This window comes from Emydura macquarii, unplaced genomic scaffold, assembly GCF_026122565.2.
Source record: "Emydura macquarii macquarii isolate MOO-44397 ecotype Brisbane River unplaced genomic scaffold, CSIRO-AGI_Emac_v2 contig_2193, whole genome shotgun sequence".
NCBI lineage: Eukaryota > Metazoa > Chordata > Testudines > Chelidae > Emydura > Emydura macquarii.
In genome coordinates this window covers 122,781-145,751 of record NW_027132330.1, presented here as the reverse complement: position 1 = coordinate 145,751, position 22,971 = coordinate 122,781, and the positions used below count along the sequence as shown (strand labels likewise).

The 22,971-nt window shown below is 56.8% G+C and overlaps 2 protein-coding genes across 3 annotated transcripts in view; one reads left to right on the top strand and one right to left on the bottom strand.

The window, feature by feature from the left end:
• The window catches only part of M1AP (meiosis 1 associated protein), a 74,273-nt gene extending 72,036 nt beyond the window's left edge, over positions 1 to 2,237 (top strand). The window contains exons 7-9 of the mRNA XM_067558845.1: positions 564 to 770; positions 1,618 to 1,776; positions 2,091 to 2,237. Coding sequence (XP_067414946.1) covers positions 564 to 770; positions 1,618 to 1,776; positions 2,091 to 2,237 — 513 coding nt within the window. The remainder of the gene's footprint in view (positions 1 to 563; positions 771 to 1,617; positions 1,777 to 2,090) is intronic.
• Positions 2,238 to 8,045: 5,808 nt separating this feature from the next.
• Positions 8,046 to 22,505, bottom strand: DOK1 (docking protein 1). 2 transcript variants are annotated; one of them, XM_067558852.1, is made up of 5 exons: positions 22,381 to 22,505; positions 18,201 to 18,497; positions 12,486 to 12,597; positions 11,838 to 12,013; positions 8,046 to 9,644 (listed from the first exon to the last, which is right to left on the bottom strand). In XM_067558852.1, exons 1-5 carry the CDS (start codon positions 22,441 to 22,443, stop codon positions 8,532 to 8,534), a joined length of 1,761 nt encoding a protein of 586 aa, XP_067414953.1. In that variant the 5' UTR covers positions 22,444 to 22,505; the 3' UTR covers positions 8,046 to 8,531. The 2 variants fall into 2 exon arrangements, with proteins under 2 accessions (XP_067414953.1, XP_067414954.1); XM_067558853.1 differs by having other exon boundaries at positions 11,838 to 12,010.
• Between the last annotated feature and the right edge of the window lie 466 nt (positions 22,506 to 22,971).

Here is a 22,971-nt window from a genome sequence, read left to right as displayed (position 1 = left end):
TCAAGAGTTACAGACCTTTGAAAACAAAACAAAAGTCCTGAGACAGCCCTGTGAATCTGAGGTTCATCAGCGTGTAACGCTGGGCAGAGTCCCTTCTGCCCTCACACTCTCCTTCCAGTCCTTCTTACCCATGGTGATGGTCAGCCCTCTGCCCAGAGCAGAACTCCCTCTTACATAGCTTGTCCCTTTGCCATGTGCGCCACAGGGATGCTCCAACCCCTCCTCCAGTCGTACTCACTGTGGGTCCCGGTGTAGAAACCCATTGGTTCTTAGCTGCGCGCCAATCAAATTTGTCAGTGGCGCCAGATTGCAACCGTGTTGGCTTCCCTGTGACAGTCCTTCAAGGCAATGGCATGCCCCTTTCCAGGGAGGGTGCTGTCTGGAAAGCAATGCAATAAGGTGCATGCAGGCAAATTTAGACTTGTGTTCAGCCCCTAAGACAAAACAGACTTCATAATCTGCTCCAGAGCCCCTCAGCCCCCCAACAATGAGCTGTAGCTGATGGAAGCTGCCAACCCTGCCCTGGTTTCACTGATAGCATTGCTTCTGGCTTTTGATTTTAGAAAAGGGGCTGGATGCTATTGGCCAAACGTGAGCCACAGAGCATGAGTCCAAGCTGGAGCATCACAGTGAATTCCTACTACATCATCATCCCCTCTGACACCTCCACGCTGCTCATCAAAGCCATTGCAGTCAGAGAACTCCTGCTGCCATGCAATGTCCCAGCCCTCCCTGCTGACACTCCAGAGACAGCACTCAGCACTATAGAGGCAAGTGAGGCATGGCTGCACACAAGTTTAGATAGCACGAGGCAGATCAGCTTCTGCACATACAGGATACCAACTCACTAGCAGGGAATGGGCAGTGCAGACCCAGACATGTCCCCTATGTGCAAGGTGGTGGTGGGGGGCCCCTATCCCTCCATTGGCTTGGAGTGAAACCTCTCACTGGGATTGCAGGGGTAGGCCTACTGACCTGAATAGGATTAACACAAATATCTCATTCCCCCCCCCCCCCCCCCATGTGTTCATGTCCCTGCATTTCCCCAGCACATGACCAGAAGCAGAGGGTTGGTTGTATTCCTGCTCTGCTTCAGATGCATGGAATAATCTCGGGGCCTGGCAGCTGAACAGAGGAAATGCCTGGCCTGCATTTTGGTTAGTTACAGCTAGGAGCATCCAGGGCCCTCAGCAGCATTTCCACAGGCAGCCGGCCTAAGCCACCGCACTTTCCCTGACCAAGGGAGAATGCCTGCATGTGAGGGGTTATAGAGGCCTGCTCCGGGACAGCAGGCATGGTTACCAGGCCCAAACCCAGAGAGAGACACACACGGGGGAAGGACTAGCCGGTTCATGCGAAGTACGAGCTCCTAGCTGTGTATTGGGGGGGGGGGGGGGGGGGGGGGGCCAGATAAGGACCAGGCTCTGCACAATTTCCATCAGCCCCTGTGATGGACCCATTGGCTCCTCCCTGCCCTGAATGACTGGAAGGTGTGCACGTCATTTAAGCAGGGAAAGGAGCTACAAATCCTCTCACCCCATTCTCTGCCATCTGAAGGCAGGCAGCTTGGATGCTTGGCACTTACCTGGGACATGTCTGTCACTTCTCTCTGAACAGAGTGCCTTGAACAGCCTGGAAGTGGAACCTAGCTACAACCCCCTCCATGTGAAAAGCAATCTCTACAAATACCTGGTGAGCAGGTTATCCAGACCCCAGTACAGGCAGCAGGTCCAGCCCAAAGATCAGCGCCCAGGAGAGCGACATCACTCCAGACAGGTACAGGTCTTGCCTGCTGGCTGGCTTGGGGAACTCCCACTCTGAATGCGAACCCTGTGCACTCAGCTAACACCTGCGGTGCTCAAGGCACTGAGCAGGCATGATGCTGGGCGGGGAGGGGGGAGGGGAGGAGGAGGGTCAGGCTTCTCCTGTTCCTTACATAGTGGGAAACAGGCAGAGGGTGTCTCCTTCTGTCCTCCTGCTGCTGTGGGGGGATAGCCGACTGCAGGCCCTGAATCTCAATAGCTTGTGACTAAGGGGCATGGCAGTTCCTCCTCTGCAGCCAGTACTCACCCTGTGTTCCTGCGTTCCAGCACCAGAGCAAAGCCAAGGCCATGGTCGCCCCCCTTCCACTGGCTCCCCCACCAGCCAAAGCATTCAGATCATCTGCTGCGAGGAAGGACACCCGAGAGCTCTCTCTCTTCTATGATGAAGACAATGAGTTCCTGGGGGGCATATAATGACAAGGGCCTTTCTCCACTACAGGTCCTGGTGTTGTGAGACCCTCCCTCACCCAACTACACATGCACAGCAGGCCCCACTCACACATCCATACCACTATGCACTCACAATTCAGCCTGTTGCTGGGCCAAGCGCCACATGTGCCAGCACAGGACAAGTTCAGGAAAGTGCTGGTCCTCCCTCTGTTCATTCGTTTGTTCTACGGTTTTGTTAGTTGCTGAGCCAGTCTCCAGGGAGCCAGCTCTCCAGAGTCCCTCTCTGGCTATGAGCCCCCCATTCATATCAGTGCAGCAGCCCGCGTGGCCTCGTAGAACATGCAGGCATAACTGACTCAAAGACCAGGAATTGCATTCAGAAGAGGGGAAGCGAGTCCAGGGAGAGCAGTGACCACAGGGCGCCGTGCAAGGGCCTGTGAGCATGCAGCACAGATAGCCAGAGGCAATGTCTGGTCTGCTCCCTGTGCAGGCCTGCAATGCTGACCCGCCTTAGCTCTGCCCAAGCAGGCTTCTTGAGCTGCCAGTGACCAGGGGTAAATGGGTGACATGGTTAATCAGAGGCCCTCACCACTTGCAGTCCCAGGGCAGCACCACACCTCCTCCCCAATGCTGCCACGACACGCTGCCAATGCCAGGCCACCCAATGCAACACCATGATCAGAGGCACTCATGAGGCAGCAGCAGAGACTGGGTGGTGGCCTAGCACCCCTGGAACTATCACCCTTGCTCCCAGGCCATTCAAGCTAGGAATGGCCCTTTCCTCTGTGCCCCTGTGACGCTGCTGGGGCTGGTCTGCAAACCGACAGTGACGGAACAGCCCGTAGTCACCTCACTGCACAGAAATGTGGCTCTGAGGCCAAAGGGATGGCATGGGATTTCCCTGAGACCTTCCGCCCAATACACAGCGAGGGGCTAGGCCCATCAGAAGTTCAATTCAGGCACAGGTTAGCAGTCCCTGCCAACTCAGGCCCTGGGGAGAGAGAGAACACAACTCCCTGGCCGAGCAGTGAGTTTCTTGGACTTCATGGTGGTTTCCAGTTAGGGCATTACTGAGTGTCCCTTGCATGGCCTTCCGAGCATCCAGGAGCTGTAACAGCACAGTGCACATTTGAGTGAGTCTGAGCCTCCAAGCTTTTATGGTTCATCAATAAAATTGTTTAGCACAATGACACTTGCAGTGCCTGTCATTGCTAATTCGCATCTTGTAGCGCTTTCCCACCACTTGTCCTTGCTCCTCCATCAGCTGGCCTGATGCACTGTGAGGCACAATACGCCTCAGGCAGCAGGAACAGCTGAGAACGCTGTGGGGCACTGTGGAGCCTTTATAGTTCTGCAGCCAGGTGCCAGCACAAGAGTGACTCTTGCTGGACACCTTTCTCCCTACTGGCACCCAGAGGGCTGGGGAAGAGCAAGTGCTGCAAAGCCCAGGATGTGCCTCTGGCACACGTAGACTCCGTTGGAATTCATGGAAGATTAGGGTTGGAAAAGACCCCAGGAGGTCATCTAGTCCAAGCTCCTGCAGGATCAATCCCAACTAAATCATCCCAGCCAGGTCTTCGTCAAGCTGGGCCTTAAAAACCTCTAAGGCTGGAGATTCCATCACCTCCTTAGGTAACCCATTCCAGTGCCTCACCACCCTCCTAGGGAAAAAGGTTTTCCTAATATCCAACCTAGACCTCCCCCGCGGCAACTTGAGACCATTGCTCCTTGTTCTGGCATCTGCCACCGAGAACAGCCTAGCTCCATCCTCCCTAGAACCCCCTTTCAGGTAGTTAAAGGCTGCCATCAAATCCCCCCCCACCCGCATTCTTCTCTTCTGCAGACTAAACAAGCCTACTTCCCTCAGCCTCTCCTCATAAGTCTTGAGCTCTAGCCCCCTCATCATTTTTGTTGCCCTCCGCTGGACTCTCTCCAACTTCTCCACATCCTTTCTGTAGTGGGGGGGCCAAAACTGGACTCGATACTCCAAATGAGGCCTTTCCAGTGCTGAATAGAGGGGAATAATCAGTTCCCTCGATCTGCTGACAATGCTCCTACTAATGCAGCCCAATATGTCGTTAGCCTTCTTGGCAATAAGGACACACTGCTGACTCATATCCAGCTTCTTGTCCACTGTAACCCCCCAGGTCCTTTAATGCAAAATGCTGCCTAGCCCGTCGGTCCCCAGTCTGTAACAGGATGGAAGAATCCCATGCACTAAGTGCAGGACTTTGCACTTGTCCTTGTTGAACCTCATCAGATTTCTTTTGGCCCAACCCTCCAGTTTGTCTAGGTCACTCTGTGTGTGATCCCCACCCTTCAGTGTATCTACCACTCCTCCCCCCATCTGCAAACTTGCTGAATTGCCTCAGCTGGGCCATTGGCCTGCGCTGCCTCATCACAGGAACAGCCGGCCAGTCCCACTGCAAAGCACTGACAAGGAAGTGCGAGTGTTTCTGGTGTGAAGGTTTGACATTTTAACAGCCGACAGATAAAACCCACAAAAGTGAGGCCTGGCCCCCCTGCTGTTGCTGAGGTTAGTCCTGCTTTGAGCAGGGGGTTGGACTAGATGACCTCCTGAGGTCCCTTCCAACTCTAATATTCTATGATTCTAGGCTGAGCCCCCCATGGCGTCGCTCCCTTCTGAATGTGAGGTAGGGCCTCACGTGGTCCCCTACAGCTGCCTCCCCCATTCAAAACCTATGTTGCTGTGACCCTCCCCCTTCAGCTCACTGAGCTGCAGCACGTTGTGGCAGGGGCCAGCTCCTCTCTGGGTCTCTGCTGCGCTCAGCACTCTGCAATGCCATGCAGCTGCAGCCCAGGCCCCTGCTTCTATGCGGACTGCCTGCTTAGGGCTACCCCATGGGCAGCCCTGCGGCAAGGGAAAGGGATGGGGTGTGAACAAGCCAGCTCCTCGGGCTAGAACAGGAAAATCCTGAAGCAGGAGCTCAGGAAAGATACTCATGGGGGGAGGAGGGATGACATGCAAGCAGCTGTCCAATGGTCGCCTCAGGTCAGGTCTGCTGCCAAGCCCCAGAAAAGGCATGCGGGGCGAAAGCAGCTCCTCCCTGCAGAAGGGTTGGTAAGCACAGGCATCACCAAAGACAGGGGCCAATTGCACAGAAGGCTGCTCCCCTCCAGCTGGGAGTTACACTGACCTCTCCAAGGACCCTCTTCTCCACCCTGATGCTGTTCATCCCACAGGGGCCAAGGCCTGGCCAATGTCTGCCTCTCAGGGATTTAGGGTCTAAGCCAGCAGCAGCAGCTCAGCCTAGTTTGGACTCTTTCCACCAGACCCAGCTAAATCCCTAAGCGCCAGGGGAAGCAGGCACAGTGCCACTGCAAAGGTCATTGGCCCCTGGAGACAACTGCAGCCAGGTGTGGATGCCGGGTGCTACCAGAACAGATAAGGCAGAATTAGAAAGTCTGACGTACTAGGACAAAGCCTGAGTGCACTCAGGCTGCCTACTGCTGAGGCTTCTGAGAAAGCATCTGGCACCTGGCTTCTTGTATGATGCTGGGACAAAAGGAAAGTGGGTAGAGGAGCTGTCAGCCCTGGGTCATTTCTGCTGCAGAAATAAAAGCACAAATCTCACGCTGTACACACTGACGTTAAACCCTCAAACACTTCAAGACAAGTTTCTCAGGTAAAACAGCTGGCTCTCCTTGGTGTGGAGCCTGCGTCTCCTTTCTCGCTGTGCAAAACACCCAGGCCACATGTTCAGGGCGAATCATGGCTGCTGGCCCCATGAACAGCTGCATGTTTCTAACAGGCCGCTAACTTTTTTGGCATCTTTGGAACAGGTTATTTCTCCCACAGACGGAGCAGAAATTAGTTGCAGGGGGAAGAGGCAGAAGCCACTTCCTGCCATGTTTTAATTTTAACTAGGCTGTAAACAGAAGAAAGGAAATCAGTATATGAATGAAACCCAGGACCCTGCACTTAAGTTCAGAGTTTAGCAGAGACCTCCCCAATGCAAAGACAGAAACAGCTCTTACAACCATACAAAGGGAAACCAACGGCCCCTCTAAATGAGCACAGAGACCTCATAGAAAAATCTATGGCATAACACTCCAGCCATTGTTAGAGAGTCATAGATTCCAAGGTCAGAAGGGATCATTATGATCATCTAGTCTGACCTCTTGTATAACCCAGCTCATAGACCTTCCCCCAAAATAATTCCTGTACCAGATCTTTTAGAAAAACCATCCAGTTTAGATGTAAAAATTGTTAGTGATGGAGAATCCACCACGATCCTCAGTAAATTGTTCCCACAATTAAATATTTTCACTGTAAAATGTACACCTCAGTGCCAGGCTGAATTTGTCTAGCTTCAACTTCCAGCCATTGAATCGTGTTAGATTCCTCTGCTAAATTGAAGAGCTCTCGATTACCAAATTTTTGTTCCCCATGTAAACATTTGCAGACTGTGATCACGTCACCCGTAACCTTCTCTTTGTTAAATTAAATAGACTGAGCTCCTGGAGTCTATCACTATGTGGCAGGTTTTCCAATCCTTAGCTCTCATGGCTCTTCTCCAAACCTTCTCCAGTTTATCAACACCCTTCTTGAATTGTGGACACCAGAGCTCATGTTCAGCTGATTATCCACCATCACTCCAAGTCACTGGTTCCCAGGACAGAGCCCCCACATCCTGTCAGTACGGCCTGCATCCTTTGTTCCTAGATGTATACATTTAGCCAGATTAAAACACACATTCTTTGCTTGTGCCCAGCTTACCAAGCGAGCCAGCCTGCTCTGTCCCAGTGACCTGCACACTCCCTTATATACCACTCCCCAATCTTGGTGTCATTCTCTTATAATAAAAACAATACCTGGCCAAGATACCACAGGTCCCTGCTGTAACCAAGGGCACAGGGTAAAGGGCCAGCTGTCTACTCCAATCGGCAGAGTCTAGTGGCTTCCCCCCCACACATACACACTTCTTTCTGCACAGTTTCGCCAAAGCACATACTCCACCAGAGCATAGAGCAGGACCTGCCCGTACTCTTCTCCATCCCCCCACCCCTTAGGCAGCCAGTTCTCTCTTCTGGCATCAGCCGCACATTGAGCCAAGAGCACACTGAGCTGCCCGTGATGCTGGGTCCGTTTCCTGAGCAGATACTGATAATTCAGGCCCCGAGTAGGTGCATAACGAGTTCAGATTAAACCCTCCAATGTTCATTACTGTGCATCAGCCAACATGGAATCCTGCGGGGCCTGCCAGCGCGCTGCCTTTCCCCTCACAGAGCAGGTCCCTCGGAAGTTCTTCACCGGCGTCTCCAGGCTTGGCTGCCCTCAGTACCTTTGTGCCATCTGCAGATTCACCCATCCCCTTTTCCAGATCACTGATAAATATATGAAACCCCACCTGCACCCTGGGCCTGCTGCAACCCCTCTGCCCTGATGGAAACTGACCATTGATCCTTCTCTACTGCACAGAGACTTTGGTTGCTCGACAGCCTCCTGGGAGGGGCTTTGCCAAGGGCCTGTTGAAAGTCTAAATGACAATTTTATAATTCTATTTCATCATCATTTCAACCACCTTCCCCAGCCGGACATCTAACAGCGCTAACTCCCAGGATCCCCAGCACCTTGTGTGACGCTGGAGCCAGTATCGGCTCCTCTCCAGTGCTGCTGTTGCTTTAATAAGACCGCATGGACTTTCACATGCAAACAAGCAGGTATGTGCCACTCACAATGCCCATCGCAAACCTGGCCTCTTCCTTCATCTGGGTACAGTGCCCCGGGAGCCTGTCACAGCATCTCACCTCCTCTGAGAACAGGCGTGGGACACAGCACCGAGCTCTTGAACGTGACACACATACAGATTCCTCAGTTTTAAAATTTAAGATTTTAATATCAAAATAAAATTTTTAGGAAAATATTTTGCATTGGGGGCCAGGGAGCACAGCCTGCTACACGGCTGGCCCACAGAGCCAGTCTGAAGGGAACTGAGGAGAAATCAGCAGCAGAAGGCCCCAGTGGGGAGCCAGGAGCCCAGGAATCAAGCGACCCCAGAGCATTGTGCCTGGATACCATGGGGACGGTCCGCCCCTGCCAAAGTGTTACATGGCAAAGGAGCCAATCCCAGAGCTTGGGAAATCCTCCCAGCACATAGGTACCGCAGTCAGACATCTCTCCCCATCACCAACCACCATGCCCCCCAGGGAAGTCTCCTGTCCTGGGTATCACCCAACCTCCTGCACTGGCAGATAAGAATGAGCAGTCCAGCGTGGAGGCCCTTGTGGCACAGTTCCCGTGCCCATGCTGCAGGGACCCTCTCGGGACGGTGTGCAGCAGGGCTGCAGCACAGGTTAGATCTCTCCCAGGTCTTCATAGATAGGAGTCAGAGCGTTCTCATCCACAGACAGCTCCTGCTCTGGCCCCCGCAGGGGCTTCAGCACCTGGCTGTACAGCACCTCGTTGTTGTTGTTGTTGTTGTTGAAGCCAGCTTGGACACCTGCTCTGTCGGGAGCCAGGTTCACACGCCGTTTGCTGGGCTCTGTGCTCCTCTCAGCGGCTTTGGGAATGAACGTGGCCTGGGGCTTGGGGGCAGGGACGGGCTTGGGGCCCTTGGTCCCGGCTTTGAGCTGGAAGGCAGGCACCGAGTAGTCGTCAGTGCTAGGATTGTAGGGGTACTCGTACCCGCCCTCGTCTTCGATGCCCTGCGTACGCCAGGCCTCACTCCTCAGCCGTGCCTCATCGTAGATGGAGGAGTTGGCAGGCGTTGAGCGTGGGGCCCTCCCCTCGGGCTCATCATAGATGTGCACCCTACTTCTCAGCAGCCTCTCAGCTTGGCTGTTCCCTGCTGGCTGGACTTGCTCGTACAGGCCTGAGTACAGGGAGCTGGGCTTCCCGCGCTTCGCCTCTTCCGGGGCAGGGCCGTGCCCCACGGCCCCACCTCCAGCCTTGCTGTCGATGGGGTCTGAGTACAGCGGGTCCAGCCTGGTCCGGAAGCCCTTCACTGAGTCCAGGGGCTCTGAGTACACGCTGGCTGGGTCCTCAGCAGGGGGCACGGCCCTGGGTACCTTGGGCAGCGGGGAGCGTGGGGGCGTGCTGGGGTGAGCAGGCTTGGGTGGCACAGGGGGCTCAGGTAGAGTGCGAGCCCTCAGCAGGGCCACCGCGTCTCTCTCCTCTGGAGCAGCGCTGAGCTTGGCAGCCAGCCCAGCTTTGAGCACTGCTGAGCCATCTCCCTCAGGAGGCAGCTCGAGGCTCAGCGAGTCAGCCAGGGCGTTGCGGATCAGCACCACGCTGGGGCAGTCCAAGTCCAGGGAGTCGCAGCTCTGCCTGTTCTCTTCCACCTGGGCTTTCTGCTCCCGAATGGAGGCCTCCACTAGCTGGAAGATCTCGTTCCCCTGCTTGGTCTCAAATGTGAAGTTCCCGGGGCCGGACTCGCAGCGCCTGCCAGCTTCGAAGGAGAACATCACCTGCCAGGGAGAGAGGGAGGGTCACTCCGTGTCCCACCCAGCCACCAGCAGCCCAGAGCACACGCAGGCTGCAGGCACCGGGTGAAGGGACAGAGCAGGGCAGATCTCCAGCAGACACAGCAAGAGCAGCTCTGGTCTCCCCCTCCTGGATTCGCGTCCCACTCCCGAGCCCCAACCAAGGCTTTAGGGGCAGGTGAAGGGGTGTTTGTCTTCCTGGGGCTTGGCCATCACGCAGATGAGAGAGCAGGGCCCTGCCTGTGAGGCTGGCAGCCTGAGCCAGCTAGCAGCACCACGGGAGTTGGGTGGCAGGATCCGGGCCCAGAGAGGGGACTGCATTGTTAGCTGCAGCCCAAGAGGAGATTCTCTGGGGCCTGGAGTTGATCCCACAGGTAAGAATCAGATGAAGCTGGAGCCGAGGCTGGCTTAGGAGACCTGGGTGCAGGAAATGACTGCAGCAAGTCTCCTGGCCTCTCCTCCCCCCACAACGGCCTGAATTCCTGGCTGCGCCGCCCCTAGGAGACACACCATGGCATGCAGGGGCCGTGAATCAGGCCCTGTGTAAATCACCTTCGCTTTTTCTTTTTAAATTCACAGCAGCATGCCCGAGGTTGGAATTTCACGGGAGATGTACTGCCACCCAGTGCCCCCCCAACTGCTGCAATTCTTCCAGCAGCAAGGGGCAGAAGCAGGCATCCCAGCTTCCGCCTCCCCGCTGAGGCCATGGCTGCTCATGGGCGGGTTAGCAGGCTGGTCCCATCCCAGAGAGGGACGAGGAGATGGTGGGCTAGTCCAACCCTGAGGTGTAAGGGGGTATGTGGAGCCAGCTGTCTAGCCAGTGTGGGGCAGAGATCTGGGTCTGGGTGGCTCCACACTGAGCTCTGGCCCAGGCTGCTGCTGCTTCCTGTCTGTCCAGCTGGTGGGATGAGGGGACCATGCTGACAACATGCAACAACTGGGAACCTCAGTCCAGCCTGCAGCAGCCCCTGGCAGTCCCAGAGGCAACACTGCGGCGCCAGCAGGTGAGGAGCTGAGACCAGGGAGGGGGACTGGGTGAGACTGGGATCCATGCCCCCATCCCAATCATCCCACTGGCAGGGGCCCTCTCAGACCTGCTTCGACTTCCAGTCGCAGCTCCCACCCTTGCCAGCCGGTGCTGCAATGTCTCCCCTGGTTTGCCAGGAGGTCCTAATTGCCATGCACTGTCAACCTTGTTCCCATCTCCCAATAGTCTGCGAGGAAGCACAAGCCCCACCCACTCCTCGGGCAGCCAAAACAGCCCAATGCCATGATTTTTCCAACCATGGAGAGGCAGAAGTGGGCATCCCTGCTGTTGGAAAAATCCTGGTACTGGCTAACTTCACAGCTTCCCTGCAGTCTGAAATCATGGTTCACACGGGTCCTTCGCCATGAGGGACTCCTGTGTGGACCCCCCGCCACATTCCCTCTCCTCAGCATCGCTACGGTCTGACAGTCCAGGCCTCAGCCAGCCCTGGGCACCCCTAGCAAGCCAGCATGCCACCATTATCCTGACAGCTGGTCCCCTGCAGAGCTGCCTGGGCAGGCCGGGGGGCATCTGCTGAATGCGGCTTTGCAGCTTGGAATCAGCCACTTTCCCCTGACCACACTCATGCTAGTCCAGTTCTGTGCCCCACCCTACCCCCCTGGCTCAGGCCCAGCATCTCCCAGCCTGGGGAAGAAGCTGATCAGATGCTTCCCCGTAGTGTCCTGCCCCTCAGCAGACATGCTCAGTCTCCAGTTCGCTTCTGGTTGACCCTGGTGGAAACGGCAGCAGCACACTTCAGCGGCAGCTTCTCTCAAGCAACCACTTCCTCCCCACGCAGCCCCGGGTGAGCAGGGCCAAGGACACAGGAGCTGCGTGAAGCATGGGGAGAGCAGCACGATGGGCCCCAGACACACGATAGTCGCCAAGGCCAGGAGGGAAAGAGGGTGAGGGGCAGTGACAGCTGCAGCATGGGCCCAGGAGGCATCACACACCTGCAAAGGGCCGCAGCTGGTCCCTGCAGCTTCCTGACTGGGCTGCATGGGGGATGCTGCACGAGGTCAGGCCTTGGCACTTCCGTGTATTAACCCTGTGGTGCCACAGGCGCATGGGCTGAGAGGGCCTTTTGCTCAGGGGACGGGTTTCAGCCCCGCTGGAGCCCTACCACTCACCCTGGGTCCCACCCCACCAACCTTGTCTCGGCCATATCGCCTGAGCAGCCTGTAGGGCCAGGTGTAGAGAGTTTCCTGCGTCCGAGGCTCCTTGAGGATCAAACTGTCCCGCTCGGCTTTGAGCACGTAGGCCCCATGCAGCGCACACCGCTCTGCCGCCTCCGTCCTCTGCACCGTCACCCAGAAGGCATTCACTGCTGAGAAAGCCACTCGCTCACAGGGATGGGGCAGGGCGGGGAAGCCAGCCCCGCCAATCCCCAAGGGTAGGACAGGGCAGCCAAGGACACTGCCAGCCGCCCCCCGAGGGCAGAGTGGGAAAACCAGGGACACCCCCAGGACCACAGGCAGAGCAGGGGGAAGACAGGGAATCCACACCTCACACTTTCCCCTGCACCAAGGGCAGAGCAGGGGGAAGCCAGCAACACCCACAGGACCCCCTGCAAGGACGGCAGCTCAGGGAGAAGCACTGTGGGGAAGAGGAAGGCATCCCAGCTCCAGATGCAGCCAGTGGGACAGGTCACAGCTCCTGCCCAGAGGAGAATCCTGTCCGCTAGCCAGGGTCCAAAGGGCCAGACCAGGGCAGTCTCATGCCAGGCAGCAAGGGCTGCAGACTGCCCCCACGTGACAAGCTGTGGGACAGAAGAGTCAGTGCTGGGCAGACCCTCCTACCTTCCTCCCGCGAGTAGTAAATGGAGTTCACGGCCATCTCCAGCGCTGGCGCCCCCACATCACACTCCCTGCTGCTCCCAGCTGCAGGCCGGGCTCCATTGGGAGAGTTCCCCTGCCAGGCAAGGAGAAGCATAAGCACCCAGAACCACATTCCCAGCCAGCCCCCCTGTCCCCACCCCATGGGCCACCTGCCAGCCAGTCCCCCTCCCTGCCCTGGATCACCTCCTGGCCAGTCCCCCCGCCCCACCCCATGGTCACCTCCTGGCCAATCCTGCCTCCCCCAGCCCCACGACACATTCAGCACCCCCGGTTCACTTCAAAGCCCCCAGCCTCACGCCTCTGCCCAGAGCTGGAGGTCAGGGCACAGGGCACATCCAGCCTCCCCCTCACACTCGTCAGCAGCAAGGAGCAGGAACGCAGGCAGCTGCTGATCTGAAGCAGAGTGGGATGGAAGAGCTACCCCCAGCTGAGCTCTCACAGAGAACAGGCCATGCAGCAGGACGTGGGGGAGGTTTGGGTTTCAACCAGGGGCTTGTGTCCAACTCGGATCATGAGCCGAGCGAGTGACAAAGAATCTTCCCCCAGCCACATCCCAGCGCATCCCACAGCACAGACAGGCTGGTTCCAGCCGGGCCCTCGGCTAGCACCAGCCATGCCTCCATCAGGCTCAGGGGTGGGCATGGCAGCAACACTGCCCGGGGAATGTCCTCCTCCTGGCTTTGGATACAGCTGAGATCCAAGCCTACGGCACCTCCCTTCACCTTCCCCCCCAGCCGCCAGCAGGGGCTGCCGAGCCGCCTGGTGAACAGCTGGAGCTGGGGTCCATGTAACAGTGCCTCTCACTGCTTGCCAGCAGAGCCCAGTGCAACAAGGCTGGATCCAAGCACTGGCTCCCTAGCGACGTGTTCTGAAAACCCAGGTGGTTTCCTAACAGCATCTTTATTGAGGGTGAGCTGAGCTTGCTCCCTGCGGCTCAGACTCCAGCCAACGTGAAATGGAAACCCCAGGAGGGCTCACAAGTTGCCCTGTTCCTGCCTGCACCGCAGAGACATTCCCAGCACCGCTGCTCACGGAGGGGAAGCAAGTGTTTCTAGATGAACACATGGAGAACTGAAAGTACAGCTCACACACTACGGACTGTGGGAGGGTCCCGTTTGGCAGCAGGGTCTCGTGAGCGGTTTGCAGAGGTGCAAGGCCATCGGTGACATCACACCAGCACAAAGGTCCCTACTCTGGAGAAACCCTGCAGCCTGTGGTGAGAGGCCCAGAGACTGCACCAAGGGGGGACGGCTGGTTCCAGCGTTAATGGGAACTACAGTAATGCACGGGGGACCTATTCCACGAGCGAGGCTGCGCATCTGAGCTGAATGCTACTGTTCTAGGTTGAGGCACACGAGGTCAGGATGTCGTGTGTACAAGACTCACGGGCACCACACTGCTAGTGTCTGCAGATCAGGAGCACACACCGGGTTTGATTCAGAGAGTCAAAGGCCAGAAAGGCCCATCAGATCATCTAGTCTGACCTCCACTATCCTACTAGTCGTTCCATTGCACCCACTTACCAGCCTCCTACTGAACCCCACAACTTACGTCTGTCTAAAACATCTTCCAGAAAGACTCCAGTCTGGATCTGAAAACATGCCTCAATCCGTTTAGCTTTCATCATAGAATCATAGCAGATGAGGGTTGGAAGGGACCCCAGGAGAGCATCTAGTCCAACCCCCTGCTCAAAGCAGGACCAAACCCAACTCAATCATCCCAGCCAGGGCTTAGTCCAGCCAGGCCTTAAAAACCTCTAAACATGGAGATTCCACCACCTCCCTAGGTAACCCATTCCAGTGCTTCACCACCCTCCTAGTGAAAAACATTTTCCTAATGTCCAACCTAGACCTCCCGCCCTGCAACTTGAGACCATTGCTCCTTGTTCTGTCATCTGCTACCACCGAGAACAGCCTAGCTCCATCCTCCCTGGAACCCCTTTCAGGTAGTTAAAGGCCGCTATCAAATCCCCCTCATTCTTCTCTTCTGCAGACTAAACAAGCCTAGTTCCCTCAGCCTCTCCTCATAAGTCTTGTGCTCCAGCCCCCTAATCATTTTTGCTGCCCTCCACAGGACTCTCTCCAACTTGTCCACATCCTTTTTGTAGTGGGGGGGGGGGCCCAAAACTGGACACAATACTGCAAATGCGGCCTCACCAGTGCAGAATAGAGGGAAATGATCACTTCCCTCAATCTGCTGGCAATGCTCCTACTAATGCAGCCCAATATGCTATTAGCCTTCTTGACAACCAGGGCACACTGCTGACTCATATCCAGCTTCTTATCCACTGTTACCCCCAGGTCCTTTTCTTCAGAACTGTTGTCTAGCTCATCGGTCCCCAGTCTGTAGCTGTGCATGGGATTCTTCTGTCCTATGCCCAGGACTCTGCACTGCCCTTGTTGAACCTCATCAGATTTTTTTTGGCCCAGTCCTCCAATTTGTCTAGGTCATTCTGTGTCCTATCCCTGCCCTCCAGGGTATCTACCACAGCTTAGTGTCATCTGCAAATAGGGTGCAATCCACCCCATCATTCAAATCATTAATGAAGATGTTGAACAAAACCAGCCCCAGGATAGACCACGGGGCACTCTTCTTGTTACAGGCTGCCAACTAGACAACGAGCCGTTGATCACTACCCGTTGAGCCCAAAGATCCGGTCAGCTCTCTATCCATCTTATAGTCCATTCATCCAACCCATACTTCTTTAACTTGCTGATAAGAATACTGTGAGAGACGGTATCAAAAGCTTTGCTAAAGTCAAGGTATATCATGTCCACTGCTTTCCCCACATCCACAGAGCCAGTCACCTCTTCATGGAAGGCAATCAGGTTGGTCAGGCATGATTTTTTCAGGCACTGAGGTGAGGCTGACTGGTCTGTAGTTCCCCGGCTCCTCCTCCTTCCCTTTTTTGGAGATGGGCACTATGTTTGCCTTTTTCCAATCATCTGGCACCTCCCCCAATTGCAATGAGTTTTCAAAGATAATGGCCAATGGCTCTGCAATCACACCAGCCAACTCCCTCAGCACCCTCGGATGCATTGCATCCAGCCCCATGGACTTTGTGCATGTCCAGCCTCTCTAAATAGTCCTGAACCTGTTCCTTCAGCACTGAGGGCTGCTCATCTCCTCCTCCCCCCCATTCTGTGCTGCCCAGTGCAGCAGTCTGGGAGCTGACCTTGTCTGTGAAGACAGAGGCAAAAAAAAGCATTGAGTACCTCAGTTTTTTCCACATTTGTCACTAGGTTGCCTCCCCCATTCTGTAAGGGGCCCACACTTTCCCTGATCACCTTCTTGTTACTAACATACCTGTAGAAACCCTTCGTTACCCTCCACGTCCCTTGCTAGCTGCAACTCCAATTGCGCTTTGGCCTTGCTGCTTGCACTCCTGCATGCTCCAGCAGTATTTTTATACTCCTTCCTAGTCATCGGTCCAAGCTTCCACTTCTTGTAAGCTCCCTTTTTGTGTTTCAGCTCACTGAAGATTTATCTCTTAAGCCAAGTTAGGCGCCTGCCATATTTGCTAATTTCTCACTGCGAGGCATTTTCTCAAGCCCTCAAAATTATTTTTGTGGCTCTTCTCTGCAACCTTCCCAATTTTTCAACCTTCTTTTTAAAAGGTGGATGCCAGAACTGGACACTGTGCTCCCTCACAGGCCTCTCCAGCGCTGTAGACAGCCGTTAACATCTCCCTGCTCCCCTCTTGCACATCCACAGATCCTGTCAGTCCTTTCGGCCAGAGCATAGCACTGGGAACTCATGTTCAACGCTGACCCCTAAGCCTCTTGCAGAGTCACTGCTTCCCAGGATACAGCCCCCAACCCAGAACTGAGCGTTAACACCTGTGTGAACGGAGTAGGAGGTGAAGTGGCTCTGCTCTGTGATACCAAACGAACGCTCGGTGATACCCAGGCTCCTGGAATTCCACGCTATGAATGTGACTCCTTTACCGAGGGTGGAGCTGTAAGGACAACGAGCAGCGTGGAAGGAGAACGGCTCAGCACAACGGCGCCGGAACCAGGGGGGTGGGAGGGCCATGCCCTCCCACTTTTTAACATGGGCATATGTTGTGCTGCCTGAGGGTCGCAGTTTTAACATGGGCTCTGCACCTGCCCAAAGCTTGCAGTACGGGGTAGGAACACTGTCCCTCTGCCCCCCCGAACTATACCCATGTTAAAAGGGGGGGGCATGGCCCCACCGGTGCCCTAGTTCTGGTGCTGTTGGCTCAGGATAAGCTACCCTCACTTGAGGGCTGGGATGGGACAATACCCAACCTGTTAGCTTGGAAGGGTCTACTTCTGCCCACCCAATCTGCAACGCTGGTTCTGTCCAGAAGGGCCAAAGCTGGGAACACAGACAGACAAAAAAGAGTGTGGCGGGGTTTTAAAAGAGCGTCTCCCTCTCTCTCGAGAGAGGGACGGGGACCCCAGGGCGTGCCTGAAGACTGAGGTCTGTCTAGCTCACATTACAAGATGGCCAGATTTAGAAAGACAGACACACGCAGACTCGTTTTAAAACCCCTTTTCTCTAACGCTCTGTTCCTACTGCACGTTAAATGATGCTCAGTTCAAGCAGGCTGTCTGGCCTCGCTTGGGCTCTGGTCACAGATCCAAGGGGAAAGCCACAGGTGCTGTATCCAACCAGACCTGCTGGGGAAGCAGGATTAACAGACCGGGTCTTGGGCTGCAGCAGCCTGCATAAGGAGAGACTCGCCAAATTCCACCCCAGGAGAGGTGACAGGACAAGGCCTGGCATTTGAGGGGGTGCCCCGAGAGACCGGCTGGGGAACAGAGGAGCAGCTGGCGCTGTGTCCCTGCCAGCATCCAGAGCATTTTGTTGAGGGCACCGTTAAGGCTGCCCAGGCAGGCAGTGGAAATGTTTGTTTGAGTGGCCTACAGGGTGGGGTCAGGACTAGGTAAGTCACTTCAGCCTGGGGCCTGGGCTGCCGTTTCGCTAGGGACGAGGAAAGGTGTGGGGGGAGGCTGATGTGAATTCCACGCTGCAACCTTAGCGTGGCACTACTAAAGATTTCTGGCTGCAGCCGTGGGTTGAGAAGAGATCGAAAGAGGAGCAGAAGACGGGGCCTGGGGGAGCGCCAGGCACTGGGGGCTGCAAGACAGAGGGTACAAAGGGGGCATCCAGATGGGCAGCTTGGCCCAAACCTCCATGGAACAGACTTCTTGGTGGAGCTTCCACACCAGAGGGAGGAGAGTCTTTCCCAGCATCACACGCCCCGACAGGCAGGGCTCCCGGTGACCACACCCTGAAACACTGTGGGCTCCCCCCCCCAGCACAGCAAAGTCTCTGCCGCTGCCAACCACCAGGGGAGAGGGAGCTCAGAGAGGGAATCCCCACAGGGCCCAGTTTCACCCAGGGGCTCTCCCAGCAGGCGCTCCCTGGGTACCACCCCCAATGGGGCACTGGTGCTACCAGACTCACACGGCGGTGGCCAAAGGTAGCACAGGCCTGGTCCTCACGGGCTGGGGCAGCACGTTGAGGTTCCCCTCTCCCAGGAGGGGGAGCACAGACTGAGGGTTTCCCCGTCCTGGAAAATAGCTCTCAGAGAAAAGAGGTTTGATGGGCAGGACCCCACCCAGGCATGGGGCTGCCACGGGGGGAGGGGTCTCCTGAGCCCTGGTGAGCCTTCGCTCTCTGGCCCCCTAGCCCCGCGGCACTCACCGAAAAGGCGATCTCACACAGCTTCTCCACCCACGCCGCACTCTGCTCCTTCTCTGCGGCGAAGAGGTAGCTCCTGTCGCTGGTGTCCAGGCGGAAAGCGGCCGTGCTGTCCTTAGGGCCGCTCTCCGGCACAGGTGCCACGCTGAGACAGTCCGCCAGGCGGATGATCTTCTTGTCCAGCCGCTTAGTGCTCAGCTTCTCAGACGCGGCCCCTGGGTCCTTGCAGTCAAAGAACTCCAGGCGGGCGACCCCATGTTGGCTGGCTGGGTACAGCACAAACCAGTTCTTCTTCCATCTCTGCAAGGGCAGCGCAGCAGGTCAGCACAACGGCCTTGCCCCCCACGCCCAGCCCCAAGGGTCTGTGACCCATCTGCACCGGGTAAGGACATCCCCATCCCCATCCCCATCCCCGATGCAGGGACAGCAGCTCGGACTCAGGCCCATGGGAAGATTTTAGCCGGAAGCACAATTCGAGGGCCCATGCGGAGGAACTGCCAAGCCCAGGTCCCTGTGAGCACAGCAGGATTCGAACCCACGACCCTCTGGGCTGCCAGGAACAGGGAGCACAGGGCTGGCAAATTCCTGGCTGCCAGGAGCTGCAGGCACCACGGGCAGCAGCGTGTCCCCAGCTCCACCAGCGCTAACCCTCCAGAGCTGCATGGGGCAGGTGCCGGAGCGTCACAGTGAGCCCAGGTGAAAGCACAAGAGCCGGCCTGGGGCACGGAGTGAAGGGCAGGCGGGCGCTGGCCTGAGGCAACAGCGGAGGGGGAACATCTGAGCAGAGCTGAGGCAAAGGGGAATTTCTCAGCGCACGGCAGGTAGCAGGGCTGGGGCCGGTGTGTTGGGTCAGCGAGGGCCGAGCCAGCAGGAAATCTGGTTGGTGCAGACAGTAGCTGCTGCATCCAGCTCCCCCCTCACCTCACACATCCGGCCTCAGCGACAGGGGCCGTGCCGCTCGCCTGCAGTGAGACTCCCCATTCCAGCAGTGCCCAGCCCGCAGAGCTCACCCCCATGGTGGTCACGCTCCCTGCCCCGCCCAGCCTAGTGGGGCAGATCTGGGCAGAGCAGCATGGGCCCCAGAGCTGGACCTCCCCCCAGAGGAGCCAGACCCTTCCTAGCCTCTAACTGACCCACAGAGAAGGAGCTCCAGCCCCACTGGGCCAAGGAGGGATGCACCCCAAGCACTCGCTGCCCCACGTGCCTCCCTGCTCAGGAACCCCTAGTGGTTCCCCCAGCCCCAGCCTGCAGAAGGGGCAAGAGGATCTCGGTGCTTCTCAGCTCACTGAGCCGCTGTTCCCTGCCCTGCCCTGCCCCACACGGCTCCCTGCCCCCTCCTATCCCTGCTGCTGACTCGGGACAGGAAGAGGAAGTATCTGTGTCCTCACTTACTTCCTGTATTTAACCTAAGACAAACTTCCCCAAATCATCAGGCAGCGAGCCGGGGGAGAACGAAACCCAGACAAGCCCGAGCCCCCCCATCCGTGCCCTGCAGCTAGTCACAGCTGCAGCCACCCAGCCTGGGGAGGGCCACGGGGGCGCCTCTCCCTGGGGACGGGGGCAGATGCGATACAGTCCTGCCGGGGGGATGTGTCCTGAGCTGGGGTGTCAGGCACATCACAGGCTTCTGTCTCCTGTCACCGCTCGGGTCCGGGCCCCAGATTGCCTGCATTCAGGGGCTGGCTTGGGTAGGCAAAGCCGCTGAGGGGTCCTCCTGCCTCGGAGAGGCCCTGCTCTGGCCTGGCCATTGAGGTGCTTGAGCCGACAGCCTCTACAGGGGCCTCTGCAACAGGTGGGGGTGTCAGACACAGAACATTCTCGGGGGGTCCCCCATTGCTAGACCCTGCACCCCCTTTGCTCCCATGGGGCCAGAGTTTATTGCCCTTCAAAGGCAGGCCACTAAGCCAACAGGATCTACTGACCCTTGCTGCCAATCAGCCCAGGGCAAGTGGGGAGGGCTCTGGGTTCAGTCAGGGATCGTGGCCACACTGGGTCAGCCCAATGGTCCATCCATCCCAGTATCCTGCCTTCCGACAGTGGCCAGTGCCAGGGGCTTCCAGGGGAATGAACAGACCAGGGCAATTTATCGAGTGATCAATCTCCCATCATCTAGTTCCAGCTTCTGGCAAACAGAGGCTAGGGACACTTCAAAGCATGGTTTTGCATCCCTGCCCCTCCTGGCTAAAAGGCATTGATGGACCTAGCCTCCGGGAACTTATCTAGTTCTTTCTGAACCCAGCTATAGTTTTGGCCTTCATAAAATCCTCTGGCAACAAGTCCCACAGATTGACTTCAATTGTGTGAAGAAATACTTCCTTTTGTTTGTTCTAAACCTGTTGCCTATTAATTTCCTGGTTCGTGTGTTATGTGAAGGGGTAAATAACACTTCCCTATTCACTTTCTTCGTACAATTCATGATTTTATAGACCTCTATCATATCACCCCTCAACCGTCTCTCTTCCAAGTTGAACAGTACCAGTCTTTTTAATCTCTCCTCACACGGAAGCTGTTCCCTACCCTCAATCAGTTTTGTTGCCCTTCTCCGTACTTTTTCCAACATATCTTTTTTGAGATGAGCTGACCAGACCTGCACACAGTATCCCAGATGTGGGTGAACCCTGGATTTATATAGAGGCATGATGATATTTTCTGTCTCGTTAAGTTTCGCTCTCCCTTTTCTAATGGTCCCTAACATTCTGTTAGCTGTTTTGACAGCTGCTGTACCCGGAGCGGATGTTGTCCACAATGACACCAAGATCTCTTTCTTGAGTGGTAACAGCTAATTTAGACCCCATCATTTTGCATGTGTGGTTGGGATTATGTTTTCCAATGTGCATTACTTCGCATTTATCAACACTGAATTTCATCTGCTGTTTTGTTACCCAGCCACTCAGTCTGGTGAGATCCTTTTGTAACTCTTCGCAGTCTGCTTTGAACTTAACTATCTTGAGTAATTTTGTTTCTCTGCAAACTTTTCCACCGCACTATTTACCCTATTTTTCCAAATCATTTATGAGTATGTTGACCAGCACTGATCCCAGTACAGATACTTGGGGCACTCTGCTGTTTGCTGAAAACTGACCGTTCCTTGCTACCCTCTCTTTCCTATCTTTTGATCAGTTACAGATCCACGAGAGAACCTTCCTTTTTATCCCAGCCTTTGGTGGGGGACCTCATCACAGGCTCTCAGAAAGTCCAAGTGCCCTATATCCACTGGATCACCTTTGTCCACGCTTGTTGACCCCCTCAAAGAGTTTTAGATTGGTGAGGCGTGATTTCCCTTTGCAAAAGCTATGCTGAATCTTCTGCAGCACACTGCCCTTAGCGTACATGTCTGATCAGTCTGTTCTTTACTAGAGTTTCAACCAGTTTGCCTGGTACTGAAGTTAGGTTTACTGGCCTGTCATTGTCGGGATCACCTCTGGAGCCTTTTCTAAAAAGTGGCTTGTTATAGTGTCTGCACGTGGGGCTGGACTCACTGGGCATGCTGGGGCAGGTGTCTGGCCTTAGGTGGAGAGTGGGGGGGCTTGTCACAGAGGCAGGTATCTGGAGCCCAGCAGATACCAAGGCAGCCCCCAGTAACATCCTTTCCCCTCCCCTGGGGCAGCCCTCGAGCTCTGCCCCAGGTCTCCCTGCAGCTGCCCTAGTCCACAGCTCAGCCCCACAGCGGTGCTAGGGCCCAGGGAGGCAGTTCCTGGGGGCACCCCCCCACCTCACCCCACAAACAGTGGAGCACCAGCCCCAGTCCAGGGGTGAGAGCCACCTGGGGGCCCTGCATCCCGGCCTCACCCCCCGCTCTGCGAGACAGCAGGTGAAGGCGGGGGAAGGGCTTCTTGGCCGGGTAGCCTAAGGGTTAGAGCCCAGACTCCTGGGGTCCATTCAGCTTGCGGGGGGGGGGGTAGCCGGGGGCTACCGCCCGGACGCCTGGGTTCTCTTCCCAGCTGATGGGCGGGACCCCAAACTGCCAGGCTCCGCAGCCAGCTCCGCACGCGGGGCCCGGGCTCCGGGGTTCCCCTGGCGGGGCAGGGGTCGGACACACCCAGCCCGGCTGGCGCGACTCCCTCCCCGCGCCAGGCCGCCCCGCCCCGGGCTCTGCCCGCGCTCCCCGCCCGGGGCCCGATCCCGCGGGGGCTGCGCTGCGCTGCGCTCCCGGTCCGCGCCCCCCGCTCCCGGCCCCGCCGACCTTGGCCCCGAACTTGTGGCCCTGCTGCACGTAGAGCCGCCCCTCCTTGGCCGCGGGGTCCATCGGGCCCCGGGCCCGGCACCGTCCGGCCGCCGCCCGCTTCCTGCTGCCGGACCCGAAGTGCGCGGCCGCCGCCCCGCTCCTGCGCCCGGCTCTGCTAGACCCTGCCCGGCGGGGCGGGGCCTGATAGAGGGGGCGGGGCCGGGCCAAGGGCGGGGGGAGGGGGTGGGCGAGCCTGACCGCGGGGGGGGATGGGGGGGGAGGAGGATGATGATGATGGTGATGCGGCGCTGAGTGACCCTGGGCCAGCCTGAGCCGCCGGGCGCCCTGCACCGCTGCCCGTCCCCGTGGTCTCTGGCCTGCCGCAGAGCCGCGCGCCGAGCTCAGGACCCGCTGGCGCAGGGTTTTCATCGCAGAGTTTATCAAAGTTACTTTTTAAAACTTGCTCGTTGCCCGGGCAGCAGCTGCGTGTCCCCGTGTGTGTGTGTGTGTGTGTGTGTGTGTGTGTGTGTGGGCGGGGAACAGGCTCCTGGGAGTGACCCGGCTACACGGCGTCTTTTTGTGAGACATTTGACTTGGGTGACACGGGCC